The sequence below is a fragment of the Oncorhynchus nerka genome, linkage group LG11, assembly GCF_034236695.1.
Source record: "Oncorhynchus nerka isolate Pitt River linkage group LG11, Oner_Uvic_2.0, whole genome shotgun sequence".
NCBI classification, from domain to species: domain Eukaryota; kingdom Metazoa; phylum Chordata; class Actinopteri; order Salmoniformes; family Salmonidae; genus Oncorhynchus; species Oncorhynchus nerka.
The window spans coordinates 39,570,354-39,585,708 of NC_088406.1; the positions used below are offsets into that span (position 1 = coordinate 39,570,354).

General features: G+C 45.1%; 1 protein-coding gene across 1 annotated transcript in view; it reads left to right on the forward strand.

Moving 5' to 3' along the window:
* The window catches only part of LOC115118987 (neurobeachin-like), a 304,621-nt gene that overhangs the window by 59,784 nt on the left and 229,482 nt on the right, over positions 1-15,355 (forward strand). Inside the window, exons 30-32 of the mRNA XM_065024068.1 lie at positions 4,567-4,718; positions 7,438-7,564; positions 14,502-14,629. Of these exons, the coding sequence (XP_064880140.1) occupies positions 4,567-4,718; positions 7,438-7,564; positions 14,502-14,629 (407 nt within the window). The remainder of the gene's footprint in view (positions 1-4,566; positions 4,719-7,437; positions 7,565-14,501; positions 14,630-15,355) is intronic.

A 15,355-nucleotide genomic window follows, 5' to 3' on the forward strand; every position in this document is an offset into this window, starting at 1 on the left:
TGATGACAAGTACATACGCTTCAAGACAGAAATATAATGTGTGTTGTTAGTCAAGCAGACTCAACACGCCACAGTTTATCCACCAGGTATGTTTAGTTGTCAGGAGCAACATTCATGGTTTACAGTCGCAAGCTAAACATAACTCACATGTTAGACATCTGGTACAGTTCGCTAAGCCCCCATGGGGAGGAGTGTGTGTGTGTGTGTGTGTGTGTGTGTGTGTGTGTGTGTGTGTGTGTGTGTGTTTTGGAAAGGTCTTGTGTGTGTTGTGTGTTTACATTCCTGCCATAGATAAGAACCCAGTAATCTGTGTTCCGTCCCCGTGGTAACCTGCTGCTGACAGGAGGTCAGGGTTCACATCCCAGAATCCTTATCTTTCTGTCTGGTGAACGTTCTGTACCAACAAACCCCTGAACCATGTCAAGATTGGTGTGGCTGTCGGAAGGGCCTGTTTGGGGTGTGTGTCACTTGTGATGAAGGTAAAAATGGAGGACAGAAGCGATAATTAGATGGAGGAGAGAGGAAAGGTGGAGAGGAAGGAGAGATGGAGGAGGAGATGAAGGGTCAGTTGAAGGACTGCAGAGGTCCCCTGGGCCCTGATGACTGATTAAACAGAAGCGGCGTCCCATTTTACCCCTCCCCATCCCTCCTCCCCCCCCATGCCCAAGCCTGTCTCCTCACCACTCACAGCCCTAATATGCCTTGGCAGGCTGAAATGAGTTGCCAGAGCTCTCTGTATTATTTTTGAAATGCTTTCACACACAGTGTCCAGGTCCCACATACGACTCCTTCATGCTTTAATGTCATCCAGCCTCAATTTGCTGTGTCTAATTCTTCTCCACATACCAGCAGAATGAGCTGCTAGGCTGGCTAGGCCTCAGGACGGCTGGGCTGTCAGGCCTGAGGCTGATAGGGACTGACAACATCAAAACAGAGCACAAAGAAAAGGCTCAGAGCGTTGAGAGGAGGGCTGAGTCCCCTGGCCTTTCTGGTTGATAGTCTCTCTGAGGTGGAGTTTTCAATTAGAGACTTCAATACCCAGAACTGAATGACCAGATGGGACCAGTGCATGGCTGATCTGAATACACCTTTAAATTCCCTCCTTTCTTTCTCTTTTTCTGTCTGTCTCTCTCTCTAGTACAGCTGTCTGACAGTAACAGTGACACAGGGGGATGTTGTCTAGCTCTGTATTTGTGATTACATTTTTAATGAAGAACTGATTTATTCTGTTTGGTTTTAATTGAACTCATTATGTTAGGAAGTTTAATCTTTTGAATCTATTTCCATAGTATATCTATATGATTGAGGATGTGTGTGTGTGTATATAAATGTATGTATCCACAGTCCTCACCTCCTGTTCATTAATATTTCTTACTAGATGAATCCTCACTTTATTCACAGCAGCCCCTATTAAACACACCCCTGTTAATAAATGATGCCTTAGATCATCTTTGCATCATTCATGAGCACTCAGATAATCAATTATTCATCTAAAAGGTTCCTGCTGGATCAACATACAGTATCAGACCGTAACCATGTCACACAGGGATAGCTGCACACATCCTTATCGTAGCTTTTCCCCTTTTTATGTTCAATTCCATCTACAGTGGTGACAGATGTGGGGAATTAGTGCTAATCTGAAGTGTGATGGAACAAGGCATGTGATTGTTCATTCAACCTGTCAGTGTTTTTATTGTTTGTGTTCCTACTCCTATGAATTATTACAAATCAAATCAAATGTATCGGTCACACACACATGGTTAGCAGATGTTAATGCGAGTGTAGCGAAATGCTTGTGCTTCTCGTTCAGACAATGCAGTCGTAACCAACGAGTAATCTAACCTAACAATTCCACAACTGCTACCTTATACACACAAGTGTAAAGGGATAAAGAATATGTACATAAAGATATATGAATGAGTGATGGTACAGAACGGCATAGGCAAGATGCAGTAGATGGTATCGAGTGCAGTATATACATATGAGATGAGTAATGTAAGGTATGTAAACAAAGTGGCATAGTTTAAATTGGCTAGTGATACATGTATTACATAAAGATGCAGTAGATGATATAGAGTACAGTATATACATATACATATGAGATGAGTAATGTAGGGTATGTAAACATTATATTAAGTAGCATTGTTTAAAGTGGCTAGTGATATATTTTACATCAATTTCCATGAATTCCCATTATTAAAGTGGCTGGAGTTGAGTCAGTGTGTTGGCAGCAGCCACTCAATGGTGGCTGTTTAACAGTCTGATGGCTTTCAGATAGAAGCTGTTTTTCAGTCTCTCGGTCCCTGCTTTGATGCCCCTGTACTGACCTCGCCTTCTGGATGATAGCGGGGTGAACAGGCAGTGGCTCGGGTGGTTGTTGTCCTTGATGATCTTTATGGCCTTCCTGTGACATCAGGTGGTGTAGGTGTCCTGGAGGGCAGGTAGTTTGCCCCCGGTGATGCGTTGTGCAGACCTCACTACCCTCTGGAGAGCCTTACGGTTGTGGGCGGAGCAGTTGCCGTACCAGGCGGTGATACAGCCCGACAGGATGCTCTCGATTGTGCATCTGTAGAAGTTTGTGAGTGCTTTTGGTGACAAGCCAAATTTCTTCAGCCTCCTGAGTTTGAAGAGGCGCTGCTGCGCCTTCTTCACGATGCTGTCTGTGTGGGTGGACCAATTCAGTTTGTCTGTGATGTGTACGCCGAGGAACTTAAAACTTACTACCCTCTCCACTACTGTCCCATCGATGTGGATAGGGGGGTGCTCCCTCTGCTGTTTCCTGAAGTCCACAATCATCTCCTTAGTTTTGTTGACGTTGAGTGTGAGGTTATTTTCCTGACACCTCCTCCTCGTTGTTGTTGGTAATCAAGCCTACCACTGTAGTGTCGTCCGCAAACTTGATGATTGAGTTGGAGGCGTGCATGGCCAAGCAGTCGTGGGTGAACAGGGAGTACAGGAGAGGGCTCAGAACACACCCTTGTGGGGCCCCAGTGTTGAGGATCAGCGGGGTGGAGATGTTGTTACCTACCCTCACCACCTGGGGGCGGCCCGTCAGGAAGTCCAGTACCCAGTTGCACAGGGCGGGGTCGAGACCCAGGGTCTCGAGCTTGATGATGAGTTTGGAGGGTAGTATGGTGTTAAATGCTGAGCTGTAGTCAATGAACAGCATTCTCACATAGGTATTCCTCTTGTCCAGATGGGTTAGGGCAGTGTGCAGTGTGGTTGCGATTGCATCGTCTGTGGACCTATTTGGGCGGTAAGCAAATTGGAGTGGGTCTAGGGTGTCAGGTAGGGTGGAGGTGATATGGTCCTTGACTAGTCTCTCAAAGCACTTCATGATGACGGAAGTGAGTGCTACGGGGCGGTTGTCGTTTAGCTCAGTTACCTTAGCTTTCTTGTGAACAGGGACAATGGTGGCCCTCTTGAAGCATGTGGGAACAGCAGACTGGTATAGGGATTGATTGAATATGTCCGTAAACACATCAGCCAGCTGGTTTGCGCATGCTCTGAGGACGTGGCTGGGGATGCCGTCTGGGCCTGCAGCCTTGCGAGGGTTAACACGTTTAAATGTCTTACTCACCTCGGCTGCAGTGAAGGAGAGTCCGCATGTTTTGGTTGCGGGCCGTGTCAGTGGCACTGTTTTGTCCTCAAAGCGGGCAAAAAAGTAATTTAGTCTGTCTGGGAGCAAGACATCCTGGTCCGTGACGGGGCTGGTTTTCTTTTTGTAATCCGTGATTGACTGTAGACCCTGCCACATACCTCTTGTGTCTGAGCCGTTGAATTGTGACTAGATAAATAACTCAATATGAACAAGGAATACCTTCAGAGAAAATATTAAATATATAGCTGATTTCCTCAGTGATGTGCTGCTGTCAATGAGATCTCTAGTCTAGACTAAAGCAGCAGTACACAGATGTATTGAATAAATGATGCTGTCACCATCAGTATCTCAGATATTGTAATATGCAGCATACCTACATGGCCGTGTGTGTGTGTGTGTGTGTGTGTGTGTGTGTTCGCGTGCATGTGTGTCATGCTGTTCATCAGTAGTGAATAACTAATTGCAGTAGATCCCAGTGGTCTGAATGTATGCTCTGTGCTCTCCAAGTGGACCATGGGAAGGTCACAAGTTTGGTTGTCTAAATACCCTGGTTCCATCCCAAATAGCACCCTATTCCCTATATAGTGCACTACTTTTGACCAGGGCTCATGTCAAAGGTAGTGCACTATATAGGGAATAGAGTGCCATTTGGGATGCACACCCTGCTGGCAGTATTTACTGCCTTCCTCACTCATGTGATGTATTTTAGTGCCTATAAATGCATAAGAGGAAACCAGAAGTGTCTTCACACATAGAACTGTCTTTTTATATCCATGTATTTATATCTCTTCTTAATGATTTAATATTTCTCTTGATAACGTAATAGGAGCATTACTCACTTACTGCAGCTGCTCTCTCTCTCTCTCTCTCTCTCTCTCTCTCTCTCTCTCTCTCTCTCTCTCTCTCTCTCTCTCTCTCTCTCTCTCTCTCTCTCTCTCTGTGTGTGTGTTTGTCTCTCTGTATAGGAGTGTGGTGGTCCCAGTGAAGAAGCCTCCACCAGGGAGTCTGGCTGTGAACACGGTTGGACACGCATCCTCCAGCAGCCTGGCAACAGGCTCCACCCCCAACATCTTTGTTGCAGCCTCCAACACCCCCAAGAGCATGATCAACACCACCGGTAGGCCTACACCCATGGGCCCTGGTCAAATGTAGGGAATAGGGTGCAATTTGGGACGAAGCCTTCTAGTACGTCCCACTTCAACCCCAGTTCCCTAGCCCCTAACACCTAGCCACTTGTGTATACTTGTAAGGAGTGGGTAGATATGAGTAAAACTAGTGACAATTCCACCTAACCTACAGTAGCTGAATAACAGGGAGTTACTACTACCATACCAATATTATTGCTTATACCTATCTGATCCTTTCTTGACTATGAGGTGCCTAGGGACTAGTGAGTAAAGGGTAGGGGCTAGGAGTAAGGGCTTGGTGTAGGGGGTGTAGGGGGTAGGGTATAGGTGTAGGGGTAAAGGGACCGCGGTTGATTTAAGATTCAGCCTGACATACAGGCCCTCTGAATGATGGTATACAGGGACTCAGACCCACGAGGTTACTAATAACACTACTAATGTGTTCGGCCGGTAATGTGGTTTATTTCCAGGGAACTGTTGCTAGTTGGAGTTCGTTAGTATTTAATTTGAGTAATTACTGCAGATTTTAATAACCCAGTGGGTCTGGAATGTGTCCTTTGAAGCCGGTCCAGGAATAGAAGCAGAATTTTCGTCCCAAATGGCTCCCTATGTAGTGCACTACTTTTGACCAAGGCCCATAGGGATCAAACGTGGTGCACTATCTAAAGAATAGGGTGCCATTTGGGACGCATCCAATTTGTTTGCCGGCTGGATAACTGAGGTTTAATAATGGAGTGTAGAAACTCATACTGAGCACCAGAGGGCACTCAGTCTCTACTGCTCTACATGACCATGCTTCCTATACAGTACTATGACCCACTGCTGTGTGGTGGTTCAGACCAAAATACTATAGTCTAGTAGTAGTTGTAGTGCATTGTGCGTCCCAAATGGCACCCTATTCCATACATAGTGCACTACTATAAGGAATACAGGAGTAGGCCTGGACAAAAGTAGTGCACTAAACAAGGAATAGCGTTCCATTTGACTGTCCTTTCCCCTAAGGCCCTGCTCTGTGCTGTTGAGCCAAGGGTCCCATGATGCAGCAGGCTTCTGAAAGAAGCCACTTAATACAGAGATCATTAGAGCTGCAACACCTATTAAATGTTCCTATCCCCTCAGCAGGAATGTGAGAAATGTGACAGAGTCAAAGTGTGCTTTCAGCTAAACCCAGGGTCTCTCCTTCTCCCCCTTCGCTCTCTTTCGCTCCGTCTTTTTCCATCTATCATCCTTCTCTCCCACCCCCTCTTTCTCCCCCCTCCCTCTCTTTCTCCCCTCCCTCCTTATCTGTCCTCCCCTCCTCCCCTCCCTCCCCTCCCTCCCTCCCTCCCTCCCTCCCTATCTCTCTACCCCTCCCTCCTTCTCTCTCACCCCTCTCCCCTCCCTCTCTATCTCTCTCAACCTCCCTCCTTCTCTCTCACCCCCTATTTCTCCCACTCTCTTTTTCTCTCTCCCTCATTCCCTCAGACACCACAATTTCACTAGTTATGTTCTGTTCTGGAGATGTTTTTTGGCAACTTTACCCATGAACTCAAGGACATGCATGTGATACCTGGAACGATGATGGATGGAAAACATCTTAATCGTATCATATTAAACATGTAACGCAATATTGGACTGAGTGATAATAACTCATTAAATGATTAACAATAAATTCTACAGAATTTACAGAACAACCAATTATAGTGAATTGGACATTAGACATTCATATACTTCCAATGGTCTGAGGCGGATGTCATTCCTATAGGTCATCCCTGTAACTGAAACAGACCTTGGGTAGATAATATACAGCATAGTCGTATACTGTATATTTCTATACTTGGGTATATAATGGAGTTGAATACTGTATAGTTGTATACTAGGGTATACAATATAGTTGTATACTGTATAGTGTATGCTCTACTGTGTAGTTGTATAATTAGGTATATAATGGAGTTGTATAGTGGATAGTTGTATACCTGGGTATATAATGGAGTTGTATACTGTATAGTTGTATTCTTGGGTACATCATGGAGTATACTGTATATTTCTATAGTTTGGTATATAATTTAGTTGTATACTTTACTGTATAGTTATATACTTGGGTATATAGTATAGTTGTATACTTGGGTGTATAATGGAGTTAGTTGTATACTGTATACACTACCGGTCAAAAGTTTTACAACACCTAATCATTCTTTATTTTGACTATTTCCTACATTGTAGAATAATAGTGAAGACATCAAAACTGTGAAATAACACATATGGAATCATGTAGAAACCAAAGAAGTGATTTTAGATTCTTCAAAGTAGCCACCCTTTGCCTTGATGACAGCTTTGCACACTCTTGGCATTCTCTCAACCAGCTTCATGAGGTAGTCACCTGGAATGCCTTTCAATTAACAAGGTGTGCCCTGTTAAAAGTTCATTTGTGAAATGTATTTCCTTCTTAATGTGTTTGAACACTTTTTTGGTTACTACATGATTTCATATGTGTTATTTCATAGTTTTGATGTCCTCACTATTATTCCACAATGTAGAAAATAGTAAAAATAAAGAAAAACCCTTGAAAGAGTAGGTGTTCTAAAACTTTGGACCGGTATTGTATTTCTATACTCAGATATATAATGGAGTTAGTGTATAGTTGTATACTTGGTTACATAATAGAGTTGTATACTTCTGCTCCCATACTTCTCCCAGTGTGACGTTGGTTGGTGTGTTTGTTCCCTGCAGGAGCTACAGACTCGGCCTCCTCTTCCTCCACCTCCTCCTCATCCTTCGTCAACGGGGCCACCAGTAAGAACCTGCCCGCTGTCCAGCCGGTGGCGCCCATGCCTGAAGACACAGTGGAAAACATGAGGTAGGGTCAGCGTGTGACAGTACTGTGTGTGTGTAGTAGGCGGATTATGCATTTCAGTGCTGCAGACATATTCACCATATATCACCTGGAGCCACTGAACAGTGCATGTCTTTCTCTATCAGCATGTAACCACTGCCTGTGGTGTTGTGTGAATGGTAAATCAGAGAAAATGTTGTGTGTGTGTGTGTGTAGCGTTAAGGTGTGTGTGGATGCTGTTGTGACCTTGACTCCTCATCCCCACCTTCTGTAAGTGTTTGTGACAGACATCTCTAGTGCTGCAGAGAGCCTGAGTACCTCTCTCTCTCTGTCTCCCAGTCCCACTGCCTCAACACATACTCACAAACAAACACACATTCACACACATTCTCACTCTCTCTCCCTCCTGTCCCCCTCTAAAGGAATTGCAAATCAGTTGCCATGGCAGTAACCACCATCACTTACCGTAACTGTGGAGTCAATGATGGAAGTGGCAAGTTGCAGAGCTGTATGTGTGTGTGTGTCTCACATGGTTGCAGAGATGTGTGTGATCATACCGAACTCTCATTTCAGTCCAGTCAGACGGACATGTAGCTTGTTGAATAGACAATAGACATATGGCCTCTGGTCAGAAGTAGTACACTATAAAAGGAATAGGGTGCCATTTGGGACTCAGTCCTAGTGACTGCTGCAATCTCTGTGTATTTCAGTGCGTTGCTCTGTGAGGTGGACCAGGATCTGAGAGTCTTTAGTTGGTCCCTGCCGGGGGGCCACACAGAGACAGAGACAGAGATGGCCCCCAGAGGTGCAGGCCAGTGTCATAGGCAAGCACTGTTTAACATCACTCACACAGGTGTCACTGTCTCACTGATGCACTCATCCCTTCACCTTCGTATTCTTCCCAGGAGGCCAAGGGGCAGAACACACTCTGCTGCTATTCCCTCCTTGGCCAATCCTCTCTATCTCTCGCTCTTTTTTCTCTCTTGCTCTCTCTCTCGCTTTTTGTCGGTCTGTCTGTCTCTGTATGTTTCTATGCTGGTAGACAGGCTACAGGCACACGGCAGTATGTCTCTGCTTTTAGATGCTTCCTGTAGGTTGCATGCCCCCTCCTTCCCAGTCTGTAGATAGATACTACTAGACACTAAGCTGTAGAGGTCTTCTCGGGTCCAAAATGTTGGACCTGGACCCGAACGGACCCGAGAACAATCAGACCCGGACATGAACAGACCCAATCATTTTTAAAGCAGGACCCGGACCGGGAACCCGAACCTGAATTGATCCGACAACCCAACCTATACCCAACCTGTACCCTAATGGGTCCGTGTCTAGACCAGACTTGATTTGGACCTGAGTGACAAAAAAAATATGTTTATCAACCAAGTTGCTCTTCTGGTTAACAAATAGGTCTTCATATGTTGGCTAGGCCTTCTATAAGTCAATAAATTTACCTTATTAGAGTAAAATAAATATGCTATGGCCATGGTCGGGTCCATTTGTGTCCACTAGGGTTTATCAGCTGTAATTACATAGACCTGACACCTGATGACAATAAAACTGGACCCAACCCAGAGGGAAAAGTTGACATTTTGGACCCGCTCAGGTCCCGGGTCGGGTCTCGTGTATTCGGGTTTGGTTGGACTCGTGAAGAACTTTACTAGGCTGCGTGACACTATCTGGGCTCTAAACGGTGACACCGACACCAGTGCAACTAAAAGAAAATCCACCAAAAAATGCAATACCTAACAATATTTAGCTGCAACACTCGTCTCAACACTGCTCAAACAAGACAGGCTGGTTTCTTCCAGTTCTAGGGCCACACACACAGTTCCTCTATTCTATTTATTCTCTCAGTATGCTGTCAATTCATGCACTATTCTTCCTGAACAAGAACGATGCTGCGTTCCATGTAGCTTCTTAATATAAATCCAAATTTTTCCTATTTTCATATTAGTTTGTGGATATTGCTCTTTGCAGAACTTGAGTTAGTTAGTCTGAGGAAGCTGGCATGTGCCTAAAATAATGCTAATCGTTAATGCTACTCGCTAACTAGCTAGCTAAACGCTATTTAGCTAAATGCACTAGCTAGGCCAAAGCAAATGTTAGCTCTAATACAGGTTGCTAGCAGTGGTGTTTATCAGCATGTTGTTTGTCTAAATGCAACATCTATTCAAATGTGATTAGAGTCCCCTGAGAAACACTGGCCAACATTTTGGTTCCTAGCCTATCATAACTCCTACGTGGCTTTTTCATTTGTTGTCATTCCAAACAACACCAACCATAGAATTAGAATAATCATTGTATTTCTATGATTCCAACAGTGTTGTGTTCCAACAGTTCACCCAAGTGTTGTGATATCTTTTCTTAATTAAGAGCACTAGTGCTACCAATGAAATGGTTTACTTTAGAGCCCTTGACTTAGTTTTCTCCTAGGCGGTGCTCCTAGTGGCCGGGGACTTTAACTTCTCTGGGATATTTGGGACGCTAGTATCCCACCTGGCCAAAAGCCAGTGAAAATGCAGAGCGCCAAATTCAAATAAATTACTATAAAAATCAAAACTTTCATGAAATCACACATGTAAGACACCAAATAAAAAATATAAAAAGGCTTTTCGGCGAAAGTAAACGATGCTATTATCTGAGGGTAGCACCTCCGTAAACAAAGAGAGAAAACATATTTCAACCCTGCAGGCGCGACACAAAACGCAGAAATAAAAATATAAATCATGCCTTACCTTTGACGAGCTTCTTTTGTTGGCACTCCAATATGTCCCATAAACATCACAAATGGTTCTTTTGTTCGATGAATTCTGTCAATATATATCCAAAATGTCTATTTATTTGGCGATTTTGATCCAGAAAAACACCGGTTCCAACTTGCTCAACGTAAACTTTGCCAAAACATTTCAAACTACTTTTGTAATACAACTTTTGTAATACTTTAGGTATTTTTTAAAGTAAAGAATCAATAAAATTGAAGACGGGATGATATGTGTTCAATACAGGAAGAAAACAAACTGACGCTACCTTTCTGGTCACGCGCCTCAAACAAACAGTACACTTGAAGTGACCCTCGTTTTGAACAGGGCTACTTCTTCATTACACAAAGGAAAAACCTCAACCAATTTGTAAAGACTGGTGACATCCAGTGGAAGCGGTAGGAACTGCAAGAAGGTCCCTTAGAAATCTGGATTCCCAATGAAAAGATTGAAAAGAGAGTGACCTCAAAAAAAAATCTGAATGGTTTTTCCTCTGGGTTTCGCCTGCTACATAAGTAGCAGACATATTTCAAACCGTTTTAGAAACGTCAGAGTGTTTTCTATCCAAATCGACTAATAATATGCATATCTTATCTTCTGGGGAAGAGTAGCAGGCAGTTGTATTTGGGCATGCATTTCATCTGGACATGAAAATACTGCCCCCTGTCACCAAGAAGTTAATGCAGGGAAACTTAAATCAGTTTTGCCTAATTTCTATCAGCATATTAAATGTGCAACCAGAGGGAAACAATTATAGATTACCTTTACTCCACACACAGAGATGCATAAAAAGCTCTCCCCTGCCCTCCATTTGGCAAATCTGACCTGCTTACAAGCAAAAATTAAAGCAGGAAGCACCAGTGACTCGTTCTATAATAAAGTGGTCAGATGAAGCAGATGCTAAGCTACAGGACTGTTTTGCTAGCATTTTTCCGATGGCATTGAGGAGTACACATCAGTCACTGGGTTTATCATTAAGTGCATCAAGGATGTTGCCCCCACAGTGACTGTACGTACCTACCTCAACCAGAAACCATGGATTACAGGCAACATTCACACTGAGCTAAAGGGTAGAGCTGCTGCTTTCAAGGAGCGGGACTCTAACCCGGAAGCTTATAAGAAATCCTGCTATGCCATCCAACGAACCATCAAACAGGAAAAGCGTCAATACAGGACTAAGATCGAATCGTACTACACTGGCTCCAACGCTCGTCGGATGTGGCAGGGCTTGCAAACTATTACAGACTACAAAGGGAAGCACAGCTGAGAGCTGCCCACTGACACGAGCCTAAGGTACCAGACGAGCTATATAACTTCTACGCTCGCTTCGAGGCAAGTAACAATGAAACATGCATGAAAGAATCAGCTGTTCCAGACGACTGTGTGATCACGCTCTCCACAGCCGATTTGAGTAAGACCCTTTAAACAGGTCAACATTCACAAATCCGCAGGGCCAGACAGATTACCAGGACGTGTATTTTCAACCTCTCCCTGACTGAGTCTGTAATACCGATATGTTTCAAGCAGACCACCATAGTCCCTGTGCCAAAGGACACTAAGGTAACCTGCCCAAATGACTACTGACCCGTAGCACTCACATCTGTAGCCATGAAATGCTTTGAAAGGCTGGTCATGGCTCACATCAACACCATTATCCCAGAAACCCTAGACCCACTCCAATTTGCATACCGCACCAACAGATCAAGGACAACAACCTCTCCCTCAACGTGATCAAGACAAAAGAGATGATTGTGGACTACAGGGAAAGGAGGACCGTGCACGCTCCCATTCTCATCGACGGGGCTGCAGTGGAGCAGGTCGAGAGCTTCAAGTTCCTTGGTGTCCAGATCACCAACAAACTAACATGGTCCAAGCACACCAAGACAGTCGTGAACAGGGTACCACAAAACCTTTCCCCCCTCAGGAGACTGAGAAGATTTTGCATGGGTCCTCAGATCCTCAAAAGGTTTTACAGTTGCACAGTTGCACCATCGAGAGCATCCTGACGGGTTGCATCACTGCCTGGTATGGCAACTGCTCGGCCTCTGACTGCAAGGCACTACAGAGGATAATGCGTACAGCCCAGTACATCACCAGAGATTCCTGCCATCCAGGACATCTATGCCAGGCGGTGTCAGAGGAAGGCCCTAAAAATTGCCAAAGACTCCAGCCACCCTAGTCATAGACTGTTCTCTCTGCTACCGCACAGCAAGCGGTACCGGATCGCCGAGTCTACAGTAGGTCCAAGAGGCCTCTAAACAGCTTCTATCCCCAAGCCATAAGACTCCTGAACAGCTAATAAAATGACTAGCCAGATTATTTGCAATGCCCCCCCCCCCCCCACACACTTCTACTCCGCTGCTACTCTCTGTTATTATCTATGCATAGCCACTTTAATAACTCTACCTACATGTATATATTACCTCAATTGCCTCGACACTGATGACTCTGTACCGGTACCCCATGTATATAAACTCATTTTTTCAGGACCCTGTCTTTCAAAGATAATTCACAGATCTTCATTGTAAAGGGTTTAAACATGCTTGTTCAATGAACCATAAACAATTAATGAACATGGAACGGTCGTTAAGACACGAACAGCTTACAGACGGTAAACAATTAAGGTCACAGTTATGAAAACTTAGGACACTAAAGAGGCCGTTCTACTGACTCTGAAAAACACCAAAAGAAAGATGCCCAGGGTCCCTGCTCATCTGTGTGAACGGGCCTTACGCATACTGCAGGGAGGCATGAGGACTGCAGATGTGGCCAGGGCAATAAATTGCAATGTCCATACTGTGAGACATCTAAGAGCTACAGGGAGCCAGGACGGACAGCTGATTGACCTCACAGTAGCAGACCACATGTAACAACACCTGCACAGGATCGGTACATCCGAACATCACACCTGCGGGACAGGTACAGGATGGTAACAACAACTGCCCGAGTTACACCAGGAATGCACAATCCCTCAATCAGTGCTCAGACTGTCCGCAATAGGCTGAGAGACTGAGGGCTTGTAGGCCTGTTGTACGGCAGGTCCTCACCAGACATCACCGGCAACAACGTTGCCTATGGGCACAAACCCATCGTCGCTGGACCAGACATGACTGGCAAAAAGTGCTCTTCACTGATGAGTCGCGGTTTTGTCTCACCAGGGGTGATGGCCGGATTCGCGTTTATCGTCGATTTGTAGGTGGAGGGTCCGTCATGGTCTGGGGCGGTGTGTCACAGCATCATATACTGAGCTTGTTGTTATTGCAGGCAATCTCAAAGTTGTGTGTTACAGGGAAGACATCCTCCTTCCTCCTGTGGTACCCTTCCTACAGGCTCATCCTGACATGACCCTCCAGCATGACAATGCCACCAGCCATACTGCTCGTTCTGTGTGTTATTTCCTGCAAGACAGGAATGTCAGTGTTCTGCCATGGCCAGCGAAGAGCCCGGATCTCAATCCCATTGAGCACGTCTGGGACCTGTTGGACCGGAGGGTGAGGGCCATTCCCCCCAGAAAAGTCCGGGAATTTGAAGGTGCCTTGGTGGAAGAGTGGGGTAACACAGCAAGAGTGGTATCTCACAGCAAGAACTGACATATCTGGTGCAGTCCATGAGGAGGAGATGCACTGCAGTACTTAATGCAGCTGGTGGCCACACCAGATACTGACTGTTACTTTTGATTTTGACCCCTCCTTTGTTCAGGGACACATTATTCTGTTTCTGTTAGTCACATGTCTGTGGAACTTGTTCAGTTTATGTCTCAGTTGTTGAGTCTTGTTATGTTCATACAAGTATTTCCACATGTTAAGTGATAAACGCAGTTGACAGTGAGAGGACGTTTCTTTTTCCGCTGAGTTTAGCTCCTTATTTACTGCTGCTCTTTAATTATTTGTTATTCTTATCTCTTACTTTTTGGGGGGTATTCTCTTTAAACTGCATTGTTGGTTAAGGGCTTGTAAGTTAGCATTTCACTGTAAGGTCTATTACACCTGATGTATTCGGCGCATGTGACAAATAGCATTTGATTTGATTTGAAAGGATGTTCTCATATACTAACCCAGGTGGAGGGCTCTACTCTGCTCTGCTCACAGCTCAACCCTAGCCAACCTTATTCTCATCTGTTTGCTGTTGTCTTTCTCCTTTCTGTCTCTTCCACTCTATCATCCTCTCTCTCTCCCTCTCTCTCTCCCTGCTCTGTTGTCACGCAGTATCACTACTAAGTTGGAGCGTGCGCTGGAGAAGGTGGCCCCCCTGCTCAGGGAGATCTTTGTGGACTTTGCACCGTTCCTCTCTAGGACCTTGTTGGGAAGCCATGGTCAGGAGCTGCTCATAGAAGGTATAGGTGTTGTATAGTGTCTCTGTGTGTCCCTCTGTCTATCCCTTAGTATGTCTGTCTTCTTCTGTCCCTCTGTCTGTCCATTGGCTGCTGTGTCACTGCTGGATGTCTAGTAATGTAGCCCGAGAGGGCTACCACGCACACACACACACATACACTCACACAGGCACTCATACACACACAGGCACACACACACACAGGCACACACACACACACACACACACACACAGGCACACACACACACACACACAATAAACAATTAATGGAGAGTTGAAAGGTGTGAATGTTGTCTGATCCCTTCACTCTGCCTCTCTGTCAGAACTGACAGATACACACACACACCTGGCATGCTGAGCACAGACTGTGTACAAACCAGGCAAACACAACACACTTCATCAACACAATAGAGCATACTATAGTACAAATGCTGGGATCAGGTCTGGGATCAGTTTTACCTTATAGTTCATTCTGAATAATATTACATGGACAGTAGAGACCTGATCCTAGATCAGCACTCCAACTTTGAGATGCTTTGCCCAGACTTTTACCAAGGAAAAGTGGCTGTTTTTCCTGAATCAGGGCCCTGGTGGAAAGTCTCTCCATTTAGTAGTAATTACCAGCCATACATCACTCAAATTATCCAGGGTCACGCCCCAAGTGCCCCCTCACCCACCCCCCTCTCCTCTCCTTCTCTCCTCATCAACCCTCCTCTCCCCCTCTCTAGAC